Source organism: Papio anubis, chromosome 12 (assembly GCF_008728515.1).
Source record: "Papio anubis isolate 15944 chromosome 12, Panubis1.0, whole genome shotgun sequence".
NCBI classification, from domain to species: Eukaryota; Metazoa; Chordata; class Mammalia; order Primates; family Cercopithecidae; genus Papio; species Papio anubis.
In genome coordinates, this window is record NC_044987.1 from 114,217,064 (window position 1) to 114,238,253 (window position 21,190).

The following is a 21,190-nucleotide window of genomic DNA, read 5'->3' on the forward strand; positions in this document are numbered from 1 at the left end:
GGGGCGGGGCCGCGCCGGGGATGCCCCACCGCCCGGCCGGGAGGAGGCGCCCGCGGGACTGGCCCTCAGCGGCGCGGGGAAGCCCCGAGGCCGAGGTGGAGCCTAAGTCCTTCCGCTGCCACCATTGCTCGTTGCTCGCGCTCCACAGATAGGGAGCGCAAAGTCTTGGAAGCCAGAAGGCAGAGGGAAGAGGGGGCGCTCCACTCCCCGCCCCATCCCCAGTTTCCCAGATGAAACATGGACTTGCGCTTTGTATTTTTTTTTTAACAAAATGTATTCATCTTTCTTGGAACTGAAAAATAAATCTATGTACAAAACAGGAAAAGATCAGGCTCCTGTCACCCACTCCCAACCCTCTGCAGATTTCCTCCGGGATGCTCCGAAATGGGCTGGACCTCTGGGAGGTTCCCAGAGGGTCGGAAGGGAGGTCCTGCTCTGATCCGGGGCCAGTTTCGTCAGGAAGAGGGCGGGGCTCAGGATGCTCATAGGCTGGGGGAGGAGTTTTGTGTCCCAGACTCGGGATAGGAAAGAGAGGAAGCTAGGATTTCCAAATTCTGGAGCAGAACTGAAGTTTTTTGGGGCAGAGGGCTTGGATTCGCAAGATACGGAATTCTGAAGTGTGGAAATATACTCCTAGGGGCTGAGTGGTCTAGGCTCCCAGGCCGGAGGTGGGACCTGTGCTCCTTGGGTTAAGGGTGAAACCTCAGCTCCTACAAGCTGGGAGCAGCCCTGAGTAACGTTGGTCTGGCTCTAGGTGAGCGGTTCCGAGGAGGAGCCTGGGTTCTAGGGGCTGGGCCTTTAAAGATTGTTAATTAGGACCCAGGGTGAGGTTTCCATTGGCACCCTGGAATTCTGGGAGAAGAGACCTATATTCTAACGACTAGGGCAGAGCCCTGGGTTCTGAGCTGGAGAAAATCGTGGGTTTGATATAGACTCTGCTCGGGACCTGGAACTTTGGGTTTGGGTAGGGATAAGGCCTGTCCCCTTTGGGCTGGGGGCAGAGCATGGGCTCAGAGTTGGTGGACTAAAGGCGGGGCCTGGGTCCCCACAAGCGGTCCAAAGTCCCCAGTAGTTTAGAGGCCTTTGCGCTGCCGCTTGAGGAAAGACAGAGTGTAGTCACTAGGGGTGGACACTTTCTGCTTTTTCATCTGCACTTGCGACTGTGCCGTGAGTTGCAGCTTGATGGCGCTCGAGTTGATCTTGGTGGCCACCAGCAGCTCCTTCATGCCCTTCATCTTCTCACTCTGGAAAGTGAGCACTGGACCCTCTGGCGGTGGTGACGCTGCAGGCGCTGGCACCTGAGCCGTGCTGCCACCTTCAGGGCCTCGGGCTGTGCCAGGGACCGTCCCAGGGGGCTTCCGGGGGGGTCCTGACACTGCACCCTGGCTGGCACCCAGGCCCTTGTCCAGTGCTGGCTTCTTGGGTGGCGGGGGCTCCTCTGGCTTGGACTCCCGCCGTGGGCCCCGCCGCCGGCCTTCCCGGGCTTCCTCGCCCCATGGCTCCTCGGCCTCGGCTGCCTCGGCCTCTCGGCTCACTATGCGCACCTTCTGCCGCACCTGGGCCAGTGGGGAGAACAAGGTGAGAGCAAGGTTGCTGGCCAGCGGCTGGAACTCCAGGACCCTGCTCTGGCCATCCCATGCCACCCAGGGGTCTCAGTCTCACCGGCACCCAAGGGGATGAGCAGATACTGCCCCTGGGCCAGAAAAGTCTGACAAGCCATAGCTGCTGTCACCACCTGTAGTGCCCAGACCTCTGTGCAGCTGTCCCTCACCTGTCCCTCGAAACGGCCTAGGGACTGCACAAGAAAGGTGGCCCAGCCCACGTGCAGCACAGGCGTGGGACTGCCCTCCTCCCACTTGCAGATGCCGTCGTAGAATCGCAGCAGGTGGGCGAAGCACTCAGGGTCCTGGAGGGCAGAACCTTGGCTCTGGGTGCCCTTGACAAGAGGGAAGGGAGGGCACAGGTCAGTCTCTTACCCCTTAGCAGAGGGCACAGGCCAGGCCCCCCACCTAGGCAAAGACCCCTGGCTCCAGAAAAGGTAAGCATAGGTTGAGAACATTCTTAGAACCTCTTTCCTTTTATAAAGCCAATCCGTCACCAGAAGTTACCATCCCTTATCTCCATCCCTCAGCTGAGGGAGGGAGTCTGGCCATGAAACTGAAGGCACAGGGTAGAAACCTCTAAAATACCTTCAGCCCTGTCCAACCTGGGCCCAGGACCTCAGTTATAGCAAAAGGGAACATAGCTCTCTGCTCAGGGCCACCTTCCTCATGCCATCCCTAGTCCCATACATGCAGCCCCCATGGCCTATGGCAGGGAGCCCTGCCCAGGTTGGAGGCTGGACACAGGCTGGAGCTCTAGCCTTTCACCTGGCTCTGCTCCCCTGGCCGCTCCTCGCCCGCCTCCAGCAAGCTGGCTGCCTCCTTCAGCAGGTTGGGGATGACATCATTGGCTACTTCGAAGAACTCCTTGTAGATCTCCTCGTCTTCCCGGCAGTAGTTGTAGCTGTGAGAGCAGTGGGGTCTCTGTAGGGTCTCAAGGGGTCTCGCCATGGGGGGTAGCCCCAGGGACCTGGTGGGGGATGGAGCCCAGGTTTCTTTTCCTGGGTCACCCCAGGGGCTGGGGGAGTAGGTGGGGTCCTCACTGCAAAATGATGCTGTCTGGGTCAGCCACAGCAAGAAAGCAAGAATGAGGAGGGGCACGGGGCTGAGGGTGGAGGTCCCACTGCCGGATGATGGTGGTTAAACATTGGAAGGAGATTTGAGGCTGTTCTGAGAAAAAAAAATTAGGAGAAGGGAGGGGGGAAAGATGTGACACCTTAATCAGGGTCCCTACCTCCTGGGTGATGGCGGCCTTGCTGCCTAGGGACTGGATGGAAAGGGGATGGGGCGTGGGAGCCAGGCCTCAGTCCTGGATGAGGGTGGTTGGAAACTAATGGAGGGGAAGAAGGGACAGGCTGCAGGCCCTAATAGGGGGATCCTCACTCCTGGATGACAGTGGCTGTGTCTGCCCAGGCCTGCAGGGCTTCGCGCACGTTGCGGTTCCGACAGTGGTAGCCAGCCAGGTACATGTAGGGGTAGATGTGTTCATCCCGATAGTAGGTCTTGGCTGAGGCAATGCCCTGGGGGTGAGGCAGCGGATCCTCAGGGAGGCAGCCCCAGCTGCCCTGCTGGCACAAATGCCCCACCAGGGCACACCCAGAAGGGGTCACAGGAAGATCCCAGGGAGTCCTCTCCATCTCCACTCTGACCTCCACTTGCTGCCAGCCCTTCTACCTGGTCTCCTCCCTGGGTCTACAGGACTGCTGGCTGAGGCCTGGGGCAGACTGCAGGGGTGGGGCCTGCCCTCCAAGCTCAGGGTCCTCCTCTTTCCCAGACACTCTTCTACATACACACCAAAGACTTCCAAGCCCAGCCCAATGGCCCTACTCCCCACCTACACCCACCAAGTAAACACCCCCTCCCTCTTCAGTGCTCCTACCACATTTGACCTCTGTTATACTCCAGAAAGGACAGTAAGGAGTGGCAGAAAAGGCAGGGCTGAGGGGACAAATGCAGACCCTGCCACTCCCAGGCTGGTGAACCCTGGACACTCCTCAGACGGCCCTGACTGAACTGATTCTGCACTCAGTTGACATAAAGTGACACTGGATGGGTGATACCCCCTAACACACAAAGTTCTCTTCTCATCCACCCAGATGAGGGCCCCTGCCTCAGCCACTGTTGGGGTCTCCCTTCTGCATCCTCCTTAGATGCCCCCACCTTGTGGTAGAGGGTGAGTGGATCTGGCCGGCCAGGGGTGGGCTCCAGCTCCTCCAGATCTGCCAGGTTCCCTAAGGCCATGGGGTACCTAGGAGAGGATCATAATTCAGGCTGCCACCCAGCCCCCTGGCCTCACAAGGCCCAGCCTGGCCACTTCCCTCTACTGACCTTTCCAGATGTCCCAGGTCATAGAGCAGCCAGAGCAGCTTCTAGGAGCCGAAGGAGAGAGTTATGAGCTACGAACAGGGAGGAGAATGGGTCCTAAGCCTATCGGGCAGAGGTGGGGGTCAGAATAAACAGGGACCACCCACCAGGTAGAAGGGCCAAAATTCTGGGCCATTCTTTAATGGAGTTAAAGCAATTTCACATCTCAATTCCACTCTCCCAGGAGCCCTGGGAAAGGCCAGGCCAGGAATTACTAACCCATCATATTCCAGCGGGGGAAACTGAAGCTCAGGAAGGGAAAGTGCCCCTACCCAGGGTCCCACAGCAAGTCAAGTCTGGCCTAGCCCAGTACTGCCCCATTGGCTCAGCCCTCACCTGCTGCAGCTGCAGCAGCTCCAGCGAGTCGGTGTGCAGGTCAATGGAAGGGTTGATGGCACACACCATGAATGCCACCTCCATCTTGCGGTCACAGCGCATGTATGATCCTTTCAGGTACAGCCAGCTCTTGAGAGGGGACAAGATCATTATGTCTCATGATGGCCCACCCTGTGCCTTCTTCAGGGAATGACAGCTGGGAAAAGGGGCTCTTCTGTCTTCCCTTCCTGATGTATGTGGGTGGTAATGGGAAGAAAGGGGTGTGGCCCAAGAAAGTGGAGTCCTTTGGTTGGTTTGGGCTACCAGAGTATAAGGGGACAAGGTTGCAGGGAGGGAACAATACCCGCTCAGCCACACCAGCGTTGACCGTCTGGCCCCTGCGGTCCTCGTTGCCCTTGCCATGCCAGGTGACCTCAGCTGTCTGCTCCCCATTGGGCCCAAACACTACCCAGGCATGATCCTCAGACAGGGCGAGGTGGACATCCCGGAGACCCAGGGCCTGGCAGGCCCCAACCACAGCAAAGGCCACACCGGAGCTGTCCAATTTGGTGCCTGTGGAAGGGGCAGGTAATGAAAGAGGGTCCTCTGTGTTTTGACGTGGGGGAAGGGAGCCAGGTAGTGATGGGCCACACTCCCTCCCACTCCCCTTCCAAGCCTGTGCCCCAAACTCAGATTATCCTGCCCACCATCCCTCCATCCCTTCCCTCCCATGTGTTCAAAGCCTCTCTCTCCCTGTTTACACCCTCTATGTCCAACAAGAGACCTTTCTGGATCTCCTGTAGCTGACCCAGCCTTTGGCCCTATCTCGTCTTTCTCTGCAACTCTATTATATATTCTATGGATTTAAGGATTCTATTTTACTGCACTTACTAGGTTAAAACAGGAATGGCAAATACAGGACACTGGCCAACACTCTCCTGTTATACACTCACCAACAGATAATCCTCATTTATCTCTGCACTCTTTTCCTGCTAATCTGAGAAGCAGCCTCTGAATCCTTCTCAATATGGCACACCAGGATGGGATTGCCAGTCAACCAGGCTTGCTGAAAAGTCTTAAGCCTTTTGAGGTCAAGCCCTCAGTCTGTCTCAAAACATTTTTGGCCGAGCGCGGTGGCTCATGCCTGTAATCCCAGCACTTTGGGAGGCCAAGGCGGGTGGATCACGAGGTCAGGAGATCCAGACAATCCTAACACAGTGAAACCCCATCTCTACTAAAAATACAAAAAAAAAAAAAAAAAAAATTAGCCAGGTATGGTGGCGGGCACCTGTAGTCCCAGCTATGCAGGAGGCTGAGGCAGGAGGCAGGAGAATGGCATGAACCCAGGAGGCAGAGCTTGCAGTGAGCTGAGATTGCGCCACTGCACTCCAGCCTGGACGACAGAGTGAGACTCTGTCTTTTTTTTTTTTTTTTTTGAGACGGAGTCTCGCTGTGTCGCCCAGGCTGGAGTGCTGGAGTGCGGTGGCGCGATCTCGGCTCACCGCAAGCTCCGCCTCCCGGGTTCACGCCATTCTCCTGCCTCAGCCTCCGAGTAGCTGGGACTACAGGCGCCCGCCACCTCGCCCGGCTAGTTTTTTTTGTATTTTTAGTTAGAGACGGGGTTTCACCATGTTAGCCAGGATGGTCTCGATCTCCTGACCTCGTGATCCACCCGCCTCGGCCTCCCAAAGTGCTGGGATTACAGGCTTGAGCCACCGCGCCCGGCCGAGACTCTGTCTTAAAAAAAAAAAAAAAAAATTTCATAGGCCACCAGTTGCGGTGGCTCACACCTGTAATCCCAGCAACTGGGAGGCTGAGGCGGGCAGATCACTTGAGCCCAAGAGTTCAAGACCAGTCTGGGCCACATAGTGAGATGCCATCTCTACAAAAAATACAAAAAATTAGCCAGGCGTGGTGGTGAATGCCTGTACTCTCAGCTACTCAGGAGGCTGAGGCAGGGAGGTTGAGGCTGCAGTGAGCCATGATCACACCACTGCACTCCAGCCTGGGGGACAGAGTGAGACCCTGTCTCAAAAAAAAAAAAAACACAAAAAACAAAAACAAAAACATCTTCATAACTATTATTTTGTTTAACTGCCTCAAATGCAACCCAATTTCATCTTCTTGCCCCCTAAATCTGCTGCCACCCTCTGTATCTCATGCTTAGAACTGCTGTGATTGTTCAGTGGCAGGGGTGGAGGTGCTGAGGGGGCAGAGGTGAGGTTGATGGTTTGGAGCCAAGTGATCAGGCTTCACTTCCAGCCCTGCCATGCCGTGTGTGACTTTGGCACATCATTTCCCCTCTTTGGGCTTCAGTTTCCCAACTGCAAAGAGGAAAATAACACCTGCCCAACCTCACAAGGCTTACAGTTCTCAAAAGGGTTCTGTAAACCACGGAGGGTTTTGAAGAAGTGGGTCATGGATAAGATTCCCACCTAGTGGGCTCCAACCTGTGATGAAGCTGAAGAGGGACTGGATGTGGGCTCGATCCTTGAAGTAGGAGCGGCTGAGGCTGTTCCATATGACATCGGAGACCTTCTTCACCAGCTCACGGCTGGAGACACCCCCTTCTCGAGGATAGAGGGACAGGTCGACAGCGCCTCGGATCTGGGCGGTGAAGCGGGCATAGAGGGCGGCGATGATAGACAGGTCGGCCACGGGAAAGTAGGTGAGGCCGCCAGGCGGGTCGGGGGCGGGGCTGGGCTGGAAGGTGAGCTCGGGAACGTTGGTGGGGATGACGCGGTTAACAGCCAGAAAATGCTCCACGAAGCCCAGCACCAAGGAAAGGAGCACCAGGTCCGGCTCCTCTCGGCCCAGCTCGGCAGCAAACAGGCGAACCACGTCGTCGATGGAGCGCAGCGGGAACAGCGTCTTCTGGGCGGCCTTCAGCCCCATGGCGGCGGGCGGCGGGCGGCGGGCGGCGGCCTGCAGGCAAGCCGCGGGAGGGAGGGTCGGGCAGGTTCGGCCGGGGAGCCCCCTCCCAGGGTCCGCTAAGTTTCCACCCTCCGACACACGCACAGCTCCCCTGCTTCCCCACCCTCCTCAGCCTCTGCTCACCGGCTTCCCCTCTTTTGTCGGTGAGACCCCTCAGCCGAGACTGCAGAGCCTTTTTGTCCCCCACAATTCCGGGACGCCCGGTACCCGATGGGGTGCGCCTCAAGGACCCCAATGAGGAGCCCCAATGGCCGCCCCGCCCCCTCTACGACTGTGCCCCCGGGGCCCTAGAGTCCGCCCAGAAAGCTAGAGTCCGCCCAGAAAGCGCACCCTGGCCAAGCCCCCAAACCCCAAGGAGAGTCCTCGCCTCGGTACCCCTCGCCCACCTCCGCGCTTACATCCCACACAAGGCACCGCGGCCCACGCCGCCCGGAGCCTGCTGGGACATGAAGTCCCGCCCCTAGGGTCGCACTACCCGCCGGGAAGTGGAGTCTGGGCCCACCCCTGCCCCCGCCGAATCTGGAAATAGTTGCGGGCCGGGCCGCCGCGCGGTGGCTTCTGGGATCTCTAGGTCCGCGGCTCCGGATGCCTCCTTCCCGAGACACTCAGGGATTGGTCCTTCCCTTCAAGCCGACCAGGCAGGAAGCGAGTCCGCAGTGCCTTCTGGGAAATATAGTCCAGGGGCACTACCTGCAGACTCAGGGTGGCAGGTCACCGAGCTTCTGCCGGTTTTGCTGTCACGGGTCAGTCGGCAAGTTATGAGGAAAAAGATCAAGTTGCTTGATCCAGAACAATTTTACATAAAACGATGTGAGGAAAACAGATACTTTTAAACACTTCCAGAGAATAAATGTGTGCAACCGCTTTAGCTGGGTATCAGTGTCTGTTAACAAATAAATATGGGCCGGGCGCGGTGGCTCACGCCTGTAATCCCAGCGCTTTGAGAGGCCGAGGCGGGCGGATCACAAGGTCAGGAGATCGAGACCATCCTGGCTAACACGGTGAAACCCCCGTCTGTACTAAAAATATATATATATAATTAGCCGGGAGTGGTGGCGGGCGCCTGTAGTCCCAGCTACTCGGAAGGCTGAGGCAGGAGAATGGCGTGAACCCGGGAGGCAGAGCTTGAAGTGAACCGAGATCGAGCCACTGCACTCCAGCTGAGACTCTGACTCAAAAAAAAAAAAAACGAAAAACGTGGCAAGAATAGCTTTTGTTTGTTTGTTCTGAGACACAGTCTTTCTCTTTCGCCCAGGCTGGAGTGCAATGGCTCGGTCTTGGCTCACTGCAGCCTTGACTTCACGGGCTCAAGCAATTCTCGTGCCTCAGCCTCCCAAGTAGCTGGGACCACAGGCGTGCGCCACCACTCCCACCTAATTTTGTGTGTGTGTGCATATACCTAAATATATATACATATAAAACACACACACACACACACATATATATATATAGGTTTTTTTTTTTTTTTGGCAGAGACGGGGATTCCCAGCTACTTGAGAGGCTGAGGCGGGGGAATTCCTTGAACCTGGGAGGTGGAGGTTTCAGTGAGCCAAGATCTTGCCACTGCACTCCAGCCTGGGCAACAGAGTGAGACTCTGTCTTAAAAAAACATCCCGGCCGGGCACGGTGGCTCACGCCTGTAATCCCTGCACTTTGGGAGGCCCAGGCGGGTGGATCACGAGGTCAGGAGATCGAGACCATCCTGGCTAACACGGTGAAACCTCGTCTCTACTAAAATATAAAAAATTAGCCAGGCGTAGTGGCAGGAGCCTGTAGTCCCAGCTACTCGGGAGGCTGAGGCAGGAGAATGGCGTGAACCCGGGAGGCGGAGCTTGCAGTGAGCGGAGATGAGCCACTGTACTCCAGCCTGGAGGACAGAGTGAAGACTCCGACTCAAAAAAAAAAAAAAAAAAAAAAAGGCCCCAGTGGGATTACAGGTGTCCGCCACCACACCCAGATCATTTTTTGTATTTTAAGTAGAGATGGGGTTTCACCATGTTGGCCAGGCTGGTCTCGAACCCCTAACTTCAAGTGATCTGCCCGCCTCGGCCTCCCTAAGTGCTAAGATTACAAGCATGAACCACCGTATCCAGCCAAAGAGTAGTTATTTGTTTGTTTATTTGTTTTGAGACAGAGTCTTACTCTGTTGCCCAGGCTGGAGTGCAGTGGTGCGATCTTGGCTCACTGCAACCTCTGCCTCCCAGGTTCAAGTGATTCTTCTGCCTCAGCCTCCCAAGTAGCCGGGATTACAGGCGCCTGCCACCACACTTGGCTAATTTTTGTATTTTTAGTAGAGACAGAAGTTTCACCATGTTGATCAGGCTGGTCTCAAACTCCTGACCTTAAGTGATCCTCCCACCTCGGCCTCCCAAACTGCTAGGATTACAGGTATAAGCCACTGTGCCCGGCCTAGATCAACAACTTTTTTTTTTTTTTTTTTTTGAGACGGAGTCTCACTCTGTCACCCAGGCTGGAGTGCAGTGGCTCATCTCCGCTCACTGCAAGCTCCGCCTTTCGGGTTCACGCCATTCTCCTGCCTCAGCCTCCCGAGTAGCTGGGACTACAGGCGCCCGCCACCTCGCCCGGCTAGTTTTTTGTATTTTTTAGTAGAGACGGGGTTTCACCGGGTTAGCCAGGATGGTCTCGATCTCGTGACCTTGTGATCCGCCCGTCTCGGCTTCCCAAAGTGCTGGGATTACAGACTTGAGCCACCGCGCCCGGCCTTCAACAACATTTTAAAACTTTGAAACAATACTAAATTTCCACAGCCACTCATGTATTCACTTATTCATTCAAAAAAACAGATTTTTGGTACTTACCATGGGCCAAGTTCCAGACACTGGGTATAGAGCAGTAAATAAAACAGATCAAATTCCTGCCCTATTTCACCTCTTCACCTCTCTGGATTTTCTTCAAAATTTATAACCCTTCTCTAATCATGAGAAAACATCTGGCAAAACAGAGTTGAGGGACAGTCTACAAAATACCTGACCAGTATATCTCAATAGTGTCAAGTTCATGCCAGGCTCATACCTGTAATTACAACACTTTGGGAAGCTGAAGCAGGAGGATTGCTTGGGGCCAGGAGTTCAAGACCAGCCCGGGCAACATAGGGAGACCCCGACTCTACAAAAACAAAACATTGACCGGGTGTGGTGGTGCTCACCTGTAGTCCCAGCTACTCAGAAGGCTGAGGCAGGAGGATCATGTGAGCCCAGGAGGTCAAGACTGCAGTGAGCCGTGGTCATGGCAGTGCACTCCAGCCTGGGCAACACAGTGAGACCCTGCCTCAAAAACAAAAAACAAAACAAATCAAAAGAGCTAAGGTCATGAAAAATAAGGAAGGACCCACAAATCATTGCAGATGAGAAACTAAGGAGATAGAACAACTAAATGCAATGTGGTGTTCTGGATCAAATCCTGGAACAGAAAAAGGACATCAGTAGAAAAACTAGTAAACAGGGTAACCAACCTTCCCAATTGGCCCAGAACTGAGGCGACTCACGAGTATAGGATAGGACTTTGTGTTTTATTTTATTTATTTGTTTATTTATTTATGTATTTATTTATTTGACAGCATTGCTGTGTCGCCCAGGCTAGAGTACAATGGCATGATCTTGGCTCACTGCAACCTCTGCCTCCCAGGTTTAAGTGACTCTCTTGTCTCAGCCTCCTGAGTAGCTGGGATTACAGGCACCCGCCACCACACCCGGCTAGTTTTTGTATTTTTAGTAGAGATGGGGTTTCACCATGTTGACCAGACTGGTCTTGAACACCTGGTCTTACGTGATCCACCTGCCTTGGCCTTCCAGAAGTGCTGGCATTACAGGCCTTAGCCACTTTGTGTTTTAAAAACAGTCAAGGCTGAGTGCAGTGGCTCACACCTGTAATCCCAGGGCTTTGACATGCCAAGGCAGAAAGACTGCTTGAGGCCAAAAGTTCCAGACCAGCCCGAGCAACAAAGCAAGACCCTGTCTCTACAAAAAAAAAAAAAAAAAAAAAAAAAAAATTTAAATTAGTCAAACACAGTGGTGTGCACCAGGTAGTCCCAGCTACTCAGGAAGCTCAGGCACGAGTTCGAGGCTGCAGTGAGCTGTGATCGCACCACTACATTCCAGCCTAACACAGTGAAATCCTGTTCCCAAAAACAACAACAAAAAAAACAAAAACCAGACCAGGCGTGGAGGCTCACGCCTGTAATCCCAGCACTTTGAGAGGCTGAGGCGGACGGATCACTTGAGGTCAGGAGTTCGAGACCAGCCTGGCCAACATGGTGAAAGCCTTGACACGGTGAAACCCCATGTCTACTAAACATACAAAAATTAGCTGGGTGTGGTGGCAGGTGCCTGTAATCCCAGCTATTCGGGAGGCTGAGGCAGGAGAATTGCTTGAACCCAGGAGGTGGCGGTTGCAGTGAACCGAGAGTATGCCACTGCACTTCAGCCTAGGCGACAGAGCAAGAAAAAGAAAAAAAAAGTATTTTAGCTGGGTGTGGTGGTGTGTGCCTGTGGTCCTAGCTACTCCGGAGGTGGAAGTGGAAGGATCTCTTCAGCTCAGGAGTTTGAGACCAGACTGGGTAACATAGTGAGACCTCGTTTCCACAGAAAAATTTTAAAAAGTATCTGGGCATATTAGCATATGCCTGTAGTCCCAGCTCCTCAGGAGGCTGAGGTGAGAGGATCAATTGAGCCTGGGAGGTTTATAATGGGCCAACATCGTGCCACTGCACACCAGGCTGGGTGACAAAGCAAGACCCTGTCTCAAAATAAATAAATAATTTTAAGGTGTTTTTTTTTTTTTTTTTTTGAGACGGAGTCTCTCTCTGTCACCCAGACTGGAGTGCAGTGGCCGGATCTCAGCTCACTGCAAGCTCTGCCTCCCGGGTTCACGCCATTCTCCTACCTCAGCCTCCCAAGTAGCTGGGACTACAGGCGCCCGCCACCATACCCGGCTAATTTTTTGTGTTTTTAGTAGAGACGGGGTTTCACCGTGTTAGCCAGGATGGTCTCGATCTCCCGACCTCGTGATCCACCAGCCTCCACCTCCCAAAGTGCTGGGATTACAGGCGTGAGCCACCGCGCCCGGCCAAGGTTTTTTTAAAAAAGGTCACTGCCTGAATGAGAGCAAAGTTACATTTAATGGAGTAGACAGACAAGATGTACAAGAAATAAATGTAATGTGTAATATATTAGGAAATAGTCAATGTTTTATTTTTTAAATTTTTGTAGAGAGGGAGATATTGCTATATTGCCCAGACTAGTCTGGAGCTCCTGGCCTCAAGTGATCCTCCTGCCCCAGCCTCCCAAAGTGTTGGGATTATAGGCATGAGTCACCATACCCAGCGTGAAAATAATCATTCATAAGGAAAAAAAAGATAAAACAAAGAAAAGGGATAGGAGTGCCGAGGAAGTGGCCAGGCACGGTGGCTCACGCCTGTAATCCCAGCACTTTGGGAGGCTGAGGCGGGCAGATCACGAGGTCAGGAGATCGAGACCATCCTGGCTAACACGGTGAAACCCCGTCTCTACTAAAAATACAAAAATTAGCCGGGCGTGGTGGCGCATGCCTGTAGTCCCAGCTACTCAGGAGGCTGAGGCAGGAGAATCGCTTGAACCTGGGAGTTGGAGGTTGCAGTGAGCCGAGATGACACCACTGCACTCTAGCCTGGATGACAGAGCGAGACTCTGTCTCAAATAAAAAAAATTAAAAATTAAAAATTAAAAAGAGCACTTTGGGAGCAAAAGTCTTGTGGGCTTGGGCTCAGGACCAATGGGAGGAAAGAAGTTGGAGACAGTGATAATACAGAAGTGTTTTGGGCTCTTTGCAGCAAAGGGAAGGAGGAAGATGAGAGGGCATTAAACAGCTGGAGAAAAGGGGGGTGGAAAAGGTTACTGCTGGTTCATAAGAGAATTGTGGCAGTGATGGCCTTGGACAGAGAGTGGGAATGCGTTCCCGACTGGCAGGAGCCTTGGCTAGGAGCACAGGCAGTTTATCCACGAGGACTGGAAAGAAGGCCTCTACTACCTAGGCGTATGTGGTGGGCAATTCGATTTTCTCAGCGAAATGGGAAGCCCAGTGGGTTACCATCTCCTTTCCAGATGTCTACCGGGTTCCCCACCTTCACAATATTGCTCAAACGTCACCTCAAAAAGGCTGACACAGACCTGACAATTCTACTTCAAATCACACCCTCCACTCGAAATTCCTGCATCCATCCCTCAACCCTGCTCTGCGTTTCTTTTTTGTTTTTGTTTTGTTTTTCTGAAACGGAGTCTCACCCTGTCACCCAGGCTAGAGTGCAGTGACTGGATCTTGGCTCACTGCAACCTCTGCCTCCCAGGTTCAAGGGATGCTCCTGCCTCAGCCTCTTCAGGTGCACTTCAGGTGCACGCCACCACACCTGGCTAATTTTTGTGTTTTTAGGAGAGACGGGGTTTTGCCATGTTGGCCAGGCTGGTCTCGAACTCCTGACCTCAGGTGATCCGCCCACTTCAGCCTCCCAAAGTGCTGGGCTTACAGGCATGAGCCACCGCGGCCAGCCCCCTTTTTTGTTTGTTTGTTTGTTTTGTTAGCATTAACACCTAGACAGAGGCTCTCGAAGGAGGCACTGTTGACGCTTGAGGCCGGGTCATTCTCTGTGGCTGCAGCCGTCCTGTGCGTTGTAAGATGATGAGCAGCATCTGTGGTTTCTGCCCACTGGATGCCACCAGTTCAGCTCCCACAGTGGGGACAACTAAAAATGTCTCCAGATGTTGCCAAATGTCCCCTGGGATGCCAAAGTAACCCCAGGTTGAGAACCACTATTCTAACGTACGATATGACCACTTTGTTTCTCTGTTTTGAGACTCTGTTGCCCAGGCTGACGTGCAGCAGTGCAATCATGGTTCACTGCAGCTTTGACCTCCTGGGCTCAAGGCAGTCCTCCTACTTCAGCCTCCCAAGTACTGGGATTACAGGCACGAGTCACCATGCCCGGCCTGATTTAGTTATTGTTTGTCCCCTACCACCAGAAGATAAGCTCTACAGGACGGGAAATGTGTCTGTCGTGTTCACTGATGTGTACCCTGGGCCTAGAATAGTGTCTGGCACATAATAGGTGTTCAACAAATATTTGCTAAAGAAATACATGCATGCAAAGCAGTAGGGATATTTTATTTTATTTATTTTATTCTATTTATTTTATTTTATTTTATTTTATTTATTTTATTTTATTTTATTTATTTTATTTTATTTTATTATTTTTGAGACGGAGTCTCGCTCTGTCGCCCAGGCTGGAGTGCAATGGTGCGATCTCCACTCACTGCAAGCTCCGTCTCCCGGGTTCACGCCATTCTCCTGCCTCAGCCTCCCATGTAGCTAAGACTACGGGCGCCGGCCACCGTGCCTAGCTAATTTTGGTATTTTTAGTATAGACGAGGTTTCACCGTGTTAGCCAGGATGGTCTTGATCTCCTGACCTCAGGTGATCTGCCCACCTTGGCCTCCCAAAGTGCTGGAATTACAGGCGTGAGCCACCGCGCCCGGCCTATTTTATTTTTTAAGATGGAGTCTCCCTCTGTCTCCCAGGTTGCAGTGCAGTGGTGCAATCTCGGCTCACTGCAACCTCCATCTACCGGATTCATGCGATTCTCCTGCCTCAGCCTCCTGAGTATCTGGGATTACAGGCACCCGCCACCATGCCCAGCTAATTTTCGTATTTTTAGTAGAGACAGGGCTTTGCCATGTTGGCGAGGCTGGTTTCAAACTCCTGACTTCAGGTGATTAATCTGCTTCGGCCTCCCAAAGTGCTGGGGATTACAGGCATGAGCCATTGCACCTGGCCAAAGCAGTCATTATTAATGATTGACCTGGAATGTAGGCTGGGTGAGGAGGCATGTAAGGACAAGGGAAGAGTGAAGGACAGCAAATGTGTAGTAATATCAGTGGGTTGTAGGTTTCTGTGGGGTCAACAGTCAGTTGGAGTTGGGGTGCTAGAATGGGCTGGAAAGAGAGGCATGTTGGTTAGAGAGTAGGATGCTTGGCCAGGCGCAGTGGCTCACACCTGTAATCTCAGCACTTTGGGAGGCCAAGGCAGGTGGATCACCTGAGGTCAGGAGTTTGAGACTAGCCTGGCCAACATGGCAAAACCCCGTCTCTACTAAAAATACAAAAGAATTAGCCAGGCGTGGTGGTGGGCACCTGTAATCCCAGCTGCTTAGGAGGCTGAGGTATGAGAATTGCTTGAACCCAGGAGGCGGAGGTTGCAGTGAGCCGAGATCACACCACTGCACTCCAGCCCAGGTGACAGAGTGAGACTCCATCCCAAAAGACATAAATAAATAAATAAATAAATAAATAAATAAATAAATAAATAATAAAAATTATGAATGATAATTTACAATTCTTTCACACGGACTCTTTGAAATCTGGTATGTGTTTTGTACTCACAGCATATCTCAATTGGGGAGAGATGCAGTGCTCTGTGGCCATATGTGGCTGGTGGCTCCTGTATAAGACAGCGTGGCTAGTGAGTGGCTGAGGTAGGATAGATGACAAGATCTGGTGGGAAGACGGCTTCAAGGAACTGGGAGGCCCAGCATAGATATCAACATGTCTAAGAATTAAGATAGAAGTAGGTTGGAGGAATGGCAAGCCAGGAACAAATTATCTAGAACTGGGCCATCATGGGTTGGGAGATGTCAGAAACCAAGTAGGTGGCGTCAGATGATAATTGGAGTTCAAATCTGAGTGTCTGAAAGGAGGAGGTGAAGTACTATCTTGGGCAGAAAAAAAAAATTAAAAAGAAAGCAAAAGAGAGGGAGCAGAATGTCTATAAGTGATGAGGATTATGGAGGATGCCTACCCCAACTCTTCCAGGCCCATCGCAGGAGGGGTGTAGAAAGCCTGCCAGGGGCTGCTGGGGAGACGGTAGGGGCGGTGACCTCAGGAGTCCAAGGTTTCTGCTAGAGCAGAAGGGATAGGAACTGTTTGGAGAAGGCAGTGAAGACAAGGAGATTTTGCTAACGATGGACCATCACCTCCAGAGGGGACAGAGGACATCTGCCAGGAGCTGGGGAGGGATGGAGATGGGGTCAGAAAAGGGGATGGCCAGGGTTGTGCAGAACCTGGAATATCTGAGCCTCCTGTGGCGAATCTGACGCACAGCAATAAAGGGCAGGACCACTTCTGAGGGTTTCAAGGTTGGCTGGGGGTTGCGGGGCCCAGCTGTGAGTGTGAGGACAGGGGTGGAAGGGTCTGAAGCTCCAACGGGATTTCCGCTGCTAAAGACAAGGAGGCCCTGGGAGGGCGGTCCCTCTGGACATCGCCAATACGTGTATGCGTGGAACAAACTAACAGAAAGTAATCTCATGGGCTGAGGGGAGGGAGTCAAAGGGGAATTCAGCCCCTAATTTCTTTTCCAAAAAATTTTGTGTATTGTTGTAATTAAAATTAATTTAAAATAGCACCAGCTAGGTATATGCTGCTTTTTGTGTTTTTTTTTTTCTTTTTTTGAGATGGAGTCTCACTTTGTCACCCAGGCTGGAGTGAAATGGCACGATCTTGGCTCACTGCAAGCTCCGCGTCCCGGGTTCAAGCCATTCTCCCGCCTCAGCCTCTGGAGTAGGTGGGACTACAGGCGTGTGCCACCATGCCCAGCTAATTTTTGTATTTTTAGTAGAGATTGGGTTTCACCATGTTGGCCAGGATGGTCTCAATCTCCTGACCTCATGATCTGCCCACCTCAGCCTCCCAAAGTGCTGGGATTACAGATGTGAGCCACCGCACCCAGCTAGATAATATTCTTGACTTAAAAAGTTTAATCTAGGGGGCAATGGAAAAATAAATAAATAAAAAGTTTAATCTAGTTCAGATGCGGTGGGCCACCCCTGTAGTCCTGGCACTTTTGGGAGGCCGAGGCTGGAGAGTCACTTGAGGTCAGGAGTTCAAGACCAACCTGGGCAACATAATAAGACCCTGTCTCTACAAAAAAAAAAAAACTTTGCCAGGCATGGGTCTGTAATCCCAGTTAGTTGAGAGGCTGAGGCAGGAGGATCACTTGAGCCCAGAAATTCAAGACTACAATGAACTATGATTGTGCCACTGCACTCCAGCCTGGGTGACAGGGCCATGTTAGGCAACAGGGTTGTGCCATGTTGTGGAGGCTGGTCTCAAATTCCTGGCCTTAAGTGATCCTCCCACCTCGGCCTCCCAAATAACTTTTTTTTTTTTTTGAGACGGAGTCTCGCTCTCTCGCCCAGGCTGGAGTGCAGTGGCCGGGTCCCAGCTCACTACAAGCTCCGCCTCCCGGGTTTACGCCATTCTCCTGCCTCAGCCTCCCGAGTAGCTGGGACTACAGGCGCCCACCACCTCACCCGGCTAGTTTTTTGTATGTTTTTTAGTAGAGATGGGGTTTCACCGTGTTAGCCAGGATGGTCTCGATCTCCTAACCTTGTGATCTGCCCGTCTCAGCCTCCCAAAGTGCTGGGATTACAGGCTTGAGCCACTGCGCCCGGCCGCCAAATAACATTTTTGACACAACTGTACCACAAAGTAGGTGACTTAAACAACATAACTGTTGTGGCCAATTTTTTATTTTTTGTAGAGACAGGGTGTCGCTATATTGCCTAGGCTGGTGTTGAACTCTGGGTTCAAGCAATCCTCCCACCTCAGCCTCTCAAAGTGTTGGGATTACAGGTGTGAGTGATTGTACCAGGCCTAGCTCCTTTTTTTTTTTTTTTTTTTTTTTTTTTGGAGACGGAGTCTCGCTCTGTCGCCCAGGCTGGAGTGCAGTGGCCGGATCTCAGCTCACTGCAAGCTCCGCCTCCTGGGTTTACGCCATTCTCCTGCCTCAGCCTCCCGAGTAGCTGGGACTACAGGCGCCCACCACCTCGCCCGGCTAGTTTTTTTTTTTGTATTTTTTAGTAGAGACGGGGTTTCACCGTGTTAGCCAGGATGGTCTCGATCTCCTGACCTCGTGATCTGCCCGTCTTGGCCTCCCAAAGTGCTGGGATTACAGGCTTGAGCCACCGCGCCCGGCCAGGCCTGGCTTCTTATTCTTAAGACATAATTGCTGAAATATTTAGATGTGAAGTTCAAGATGTCTGCAACTTACTTTCAATGGTTTAACAAAATATATGCTACACAGATAGAAAGTAGAAGCAGCAAAATGTTTATTGGTGGATCTACGGGAAGAGTATATGGAGTTCTTTTTTTTTTAAAGATGGAGTCTCACTCTGTTGCCCAGGCTGGAGTACAGTAGTGAGATCTCAGCTCACTGAAACCTCCGCCTCCCAGGTTCAAGTGATTCCCCCGTCTCAGCCTCCCAAGTAGCTGGGACTACAGGCACCCACCACCACGCCTAGCTAATTTTTTTTTTTTTTTTTTTTTTTGTATTTTTAGTAGAGACAGGGTTTCACCATGCTGGCCAGGCTAGTTTTGAACTCCTGACCTCAGGTGATCCACCCATCTCGGCCTCCCAAAGTGCTAGGATTATAGACGTGAGCCACCACGCCCAGACTTTTTTTATTTTTTGAGACGGAGTATCACTCTGTCACCCAGGCTGGAGTGCAGTGGCACGATCTCAGCTCACTGCAAGCTCCACCTCTCTGGTTCAAGTGATTATCCTGCCTCAGCTTCCTGAGTAGCTGGGATTACAGGTGCGCACCACCATGCTCAGCTAATTTTTGTATTTTTAGCAAAGACGAGGTTTCACAATGTTGGCCAGGCCAATGTTGAACTCCCAACCTCAGGTGATCTGCCTGCCTCAGCCTCCCAAAGTGCTGGGATTACAGGCGTGAGCCACAGTGCTTGGCCAGAGTTCGTATTCTTTCCATCTTGCTGCAGGTTTGAAATTTGTTAACATAAAATATTGGGAGAAAATTAATTTTTTAGAAGTGTAAAAATTTGTAAATCTGAAAGTCTTTTGGCTGAATTATTGCTGGGCACTGGGAAGCAGCCGTTTCTCCAGTTTAGTGAGGGACGGCTCCAGGTCTCAGCTTGCCATAGGCCTGAGTATCTCTGCACAGGACTCTCTCTTTGAGTCTCTGCACCTCAGTAGGCCGAAGAAATATTTCCTGAGTGGGCCGAAGGCATTTTCCAGCACGATCTCACCAGTCTCACCAGAACCTCCCATGAGATAGTTTTTTTTTCTTTTTTTTTCTTTTTTTTGCAGGGTCTTTCTCTGTTGCCCAGGCTGGAGTGCAGTGGTGCAAACATAGCTCACTGCAGCTTCTAACTCCTGGCCTCAAGAGATCTTCCCACCTCAGCCTCCCAAAGTGCTAAGATTATAGGTGTGAGCCACCTCACCCAGCCTGTGATAAGTTTTATTTTATTTTATTTTGAGACAAGGTCTTGCTCTGTCACCCAGGCTGGAGTGCAGTCACGTGCTCTCAGCTCACCGCAACCTCTGCCTCCTGGGTTTAAGCCATTCTTCTGCCTCAGCCTCCTGAGTAGCTGAGATTACAGGCGCATGCCACCACACCTGGCTAATTTTTGTATTTTTAGTAGAGACAGGGTTTCACCACGTTGGTCAGGCTAGTCTTGAACTCATCCGCCCACCTCGGCCTCCCAAAGTGCTGGGACTACAGGTGTGAGCCACTGTGCCGGCGCTGGGATAAATTTCATGATTCCCATTTACAGATGTGGAAACTGAGGCCAGGTAACTTGCCCGTGGCTGCATAACTAGACCAGAATCCAGGCTGCCTGATTCTCATGCCTGGGCCCCTAACCAGGCCCTAAAATTCCAGACACCCTCCAATCCCCATTCCCAACCACTTAGTGGCCCCCAGTCTCTTTTCAGTACTTTCCCCTAGCTTTAGGGCCTGCCATACGCCTCAGAGCATAGCCATCAGCTGCCCCAGGCCTGCCCTGACTCTAGGGCACACTCCTTCCCCTCCTTCCCCATTCAGCCCAGCCTTGAGGCCTGGGTCCTGCTAAGTGTTGGACCCCCCAGCTAAGAATAAGTGAAACCCCTCTCAGACCTTCCCCTGCTCCCTTTTCATCAGCCTCACCTGGGTGGGCAGCAGGGCACTGGATACCCATGGTGTGCCCTTCGGATCCACTTCCCTCTTCTCCACCCTGCTCTGTGCCAAGACTGGCCACTACAACCTACAGTTACTGAGTTCTCTTTTTTTTTGAGATGGCGTTTCACTCTTGTTGCCCAGGCTGGAGTGCAATGGCGCGATCTTGGCTCACTGCAACCTCCGCCTCCCAGGTTCAAGTGATTCTCCTGCCTCAGCCTTCCAAGTAGCTGGGATTACAGGTGCCCGCCATGATGCCCGGCTAATTTTTGTATTTTTAGTAGAGATGGGGTTTCACCATGTTGGCCAGGCTAGTCTCAAACTCCCGACCTCAGGTGATCCGCCTGCCTCGGCCTCCCAAAGTGCTGAGATTACAGGCGTGAGCCACCGAGCCAGGATTTTTTTTTTTTCTTTTTTTGAGACTGGGTCTTGCTCTGTTGCTCAGGGTGGAATGCGATGGCGCAGTCCACCCACTTTGGCCTCCCAAAGTGCTGGGATTACAGGCTTGAGCCATTGCGCCCAGCCAGTTCACTAAATTCTTGGGGTCTCTGGCTGCTGGTTGAATTTGGACAAAGGGAGGCAGGAGAAGGGAGGGAGTGAGGTGGAGGAATTTATTTCCTAGGCTGCCTTTCAGCTCAGCCATGGTCAAGTTCTACCAAAAGCCAGAGCTCCTGTCGAGTAGCGCCACTGCCTCTTCCTGCCTGGGTGGTGTGGGGTTCCTAACAGCTCCTCTCTGCTGTCCAGGTCCTGGGGCACTGCCATTCATTGGTGTGTTCCCTTAGCACTGTGCACGCTTCTGTAAACTGTCCCTTCATTAGTAAAGTCGCTTCATCTACCCCATTTGAATGTCACCTGATTTGTGAAAATGCAGGGAAGACAATCTGGTCTGTAACTGTCTGTGACGCCTTCACTGTTCCCTCCATTCCTAATCCCCCACCTTCTGAACCCCAAGATGACAGATCCAGGCAAGGAGGCCAGC

General features: G+C 52.4%; 1 protein-coding gene across 1 annotated transcript; it reads right to left on the minus strand.

The window, feature by feature from the left end:
* Positions 1-1,073: 1,073 nt before the first annotated feature.
* MEN1 (menin 1) lies at positions 1,074-7,175 on the minus strand. Its single transcript, NM_001169000.1, is given in 9 exon segments — positions 1,074-1,556; positions 1,772-1,936; positions 2,370-2,505; positions 2,985-3,121; positions 3,762-3,849; positions 3,930-3,970; positions 4,302-4,430; positions 4,645-4,853; positions 6,716-7,175. Coding segments are annotated over 9 exon segments (1,848 nt in total).
* Positions 7,176-21,190: the final 14,015 nt, after the last annotated feature.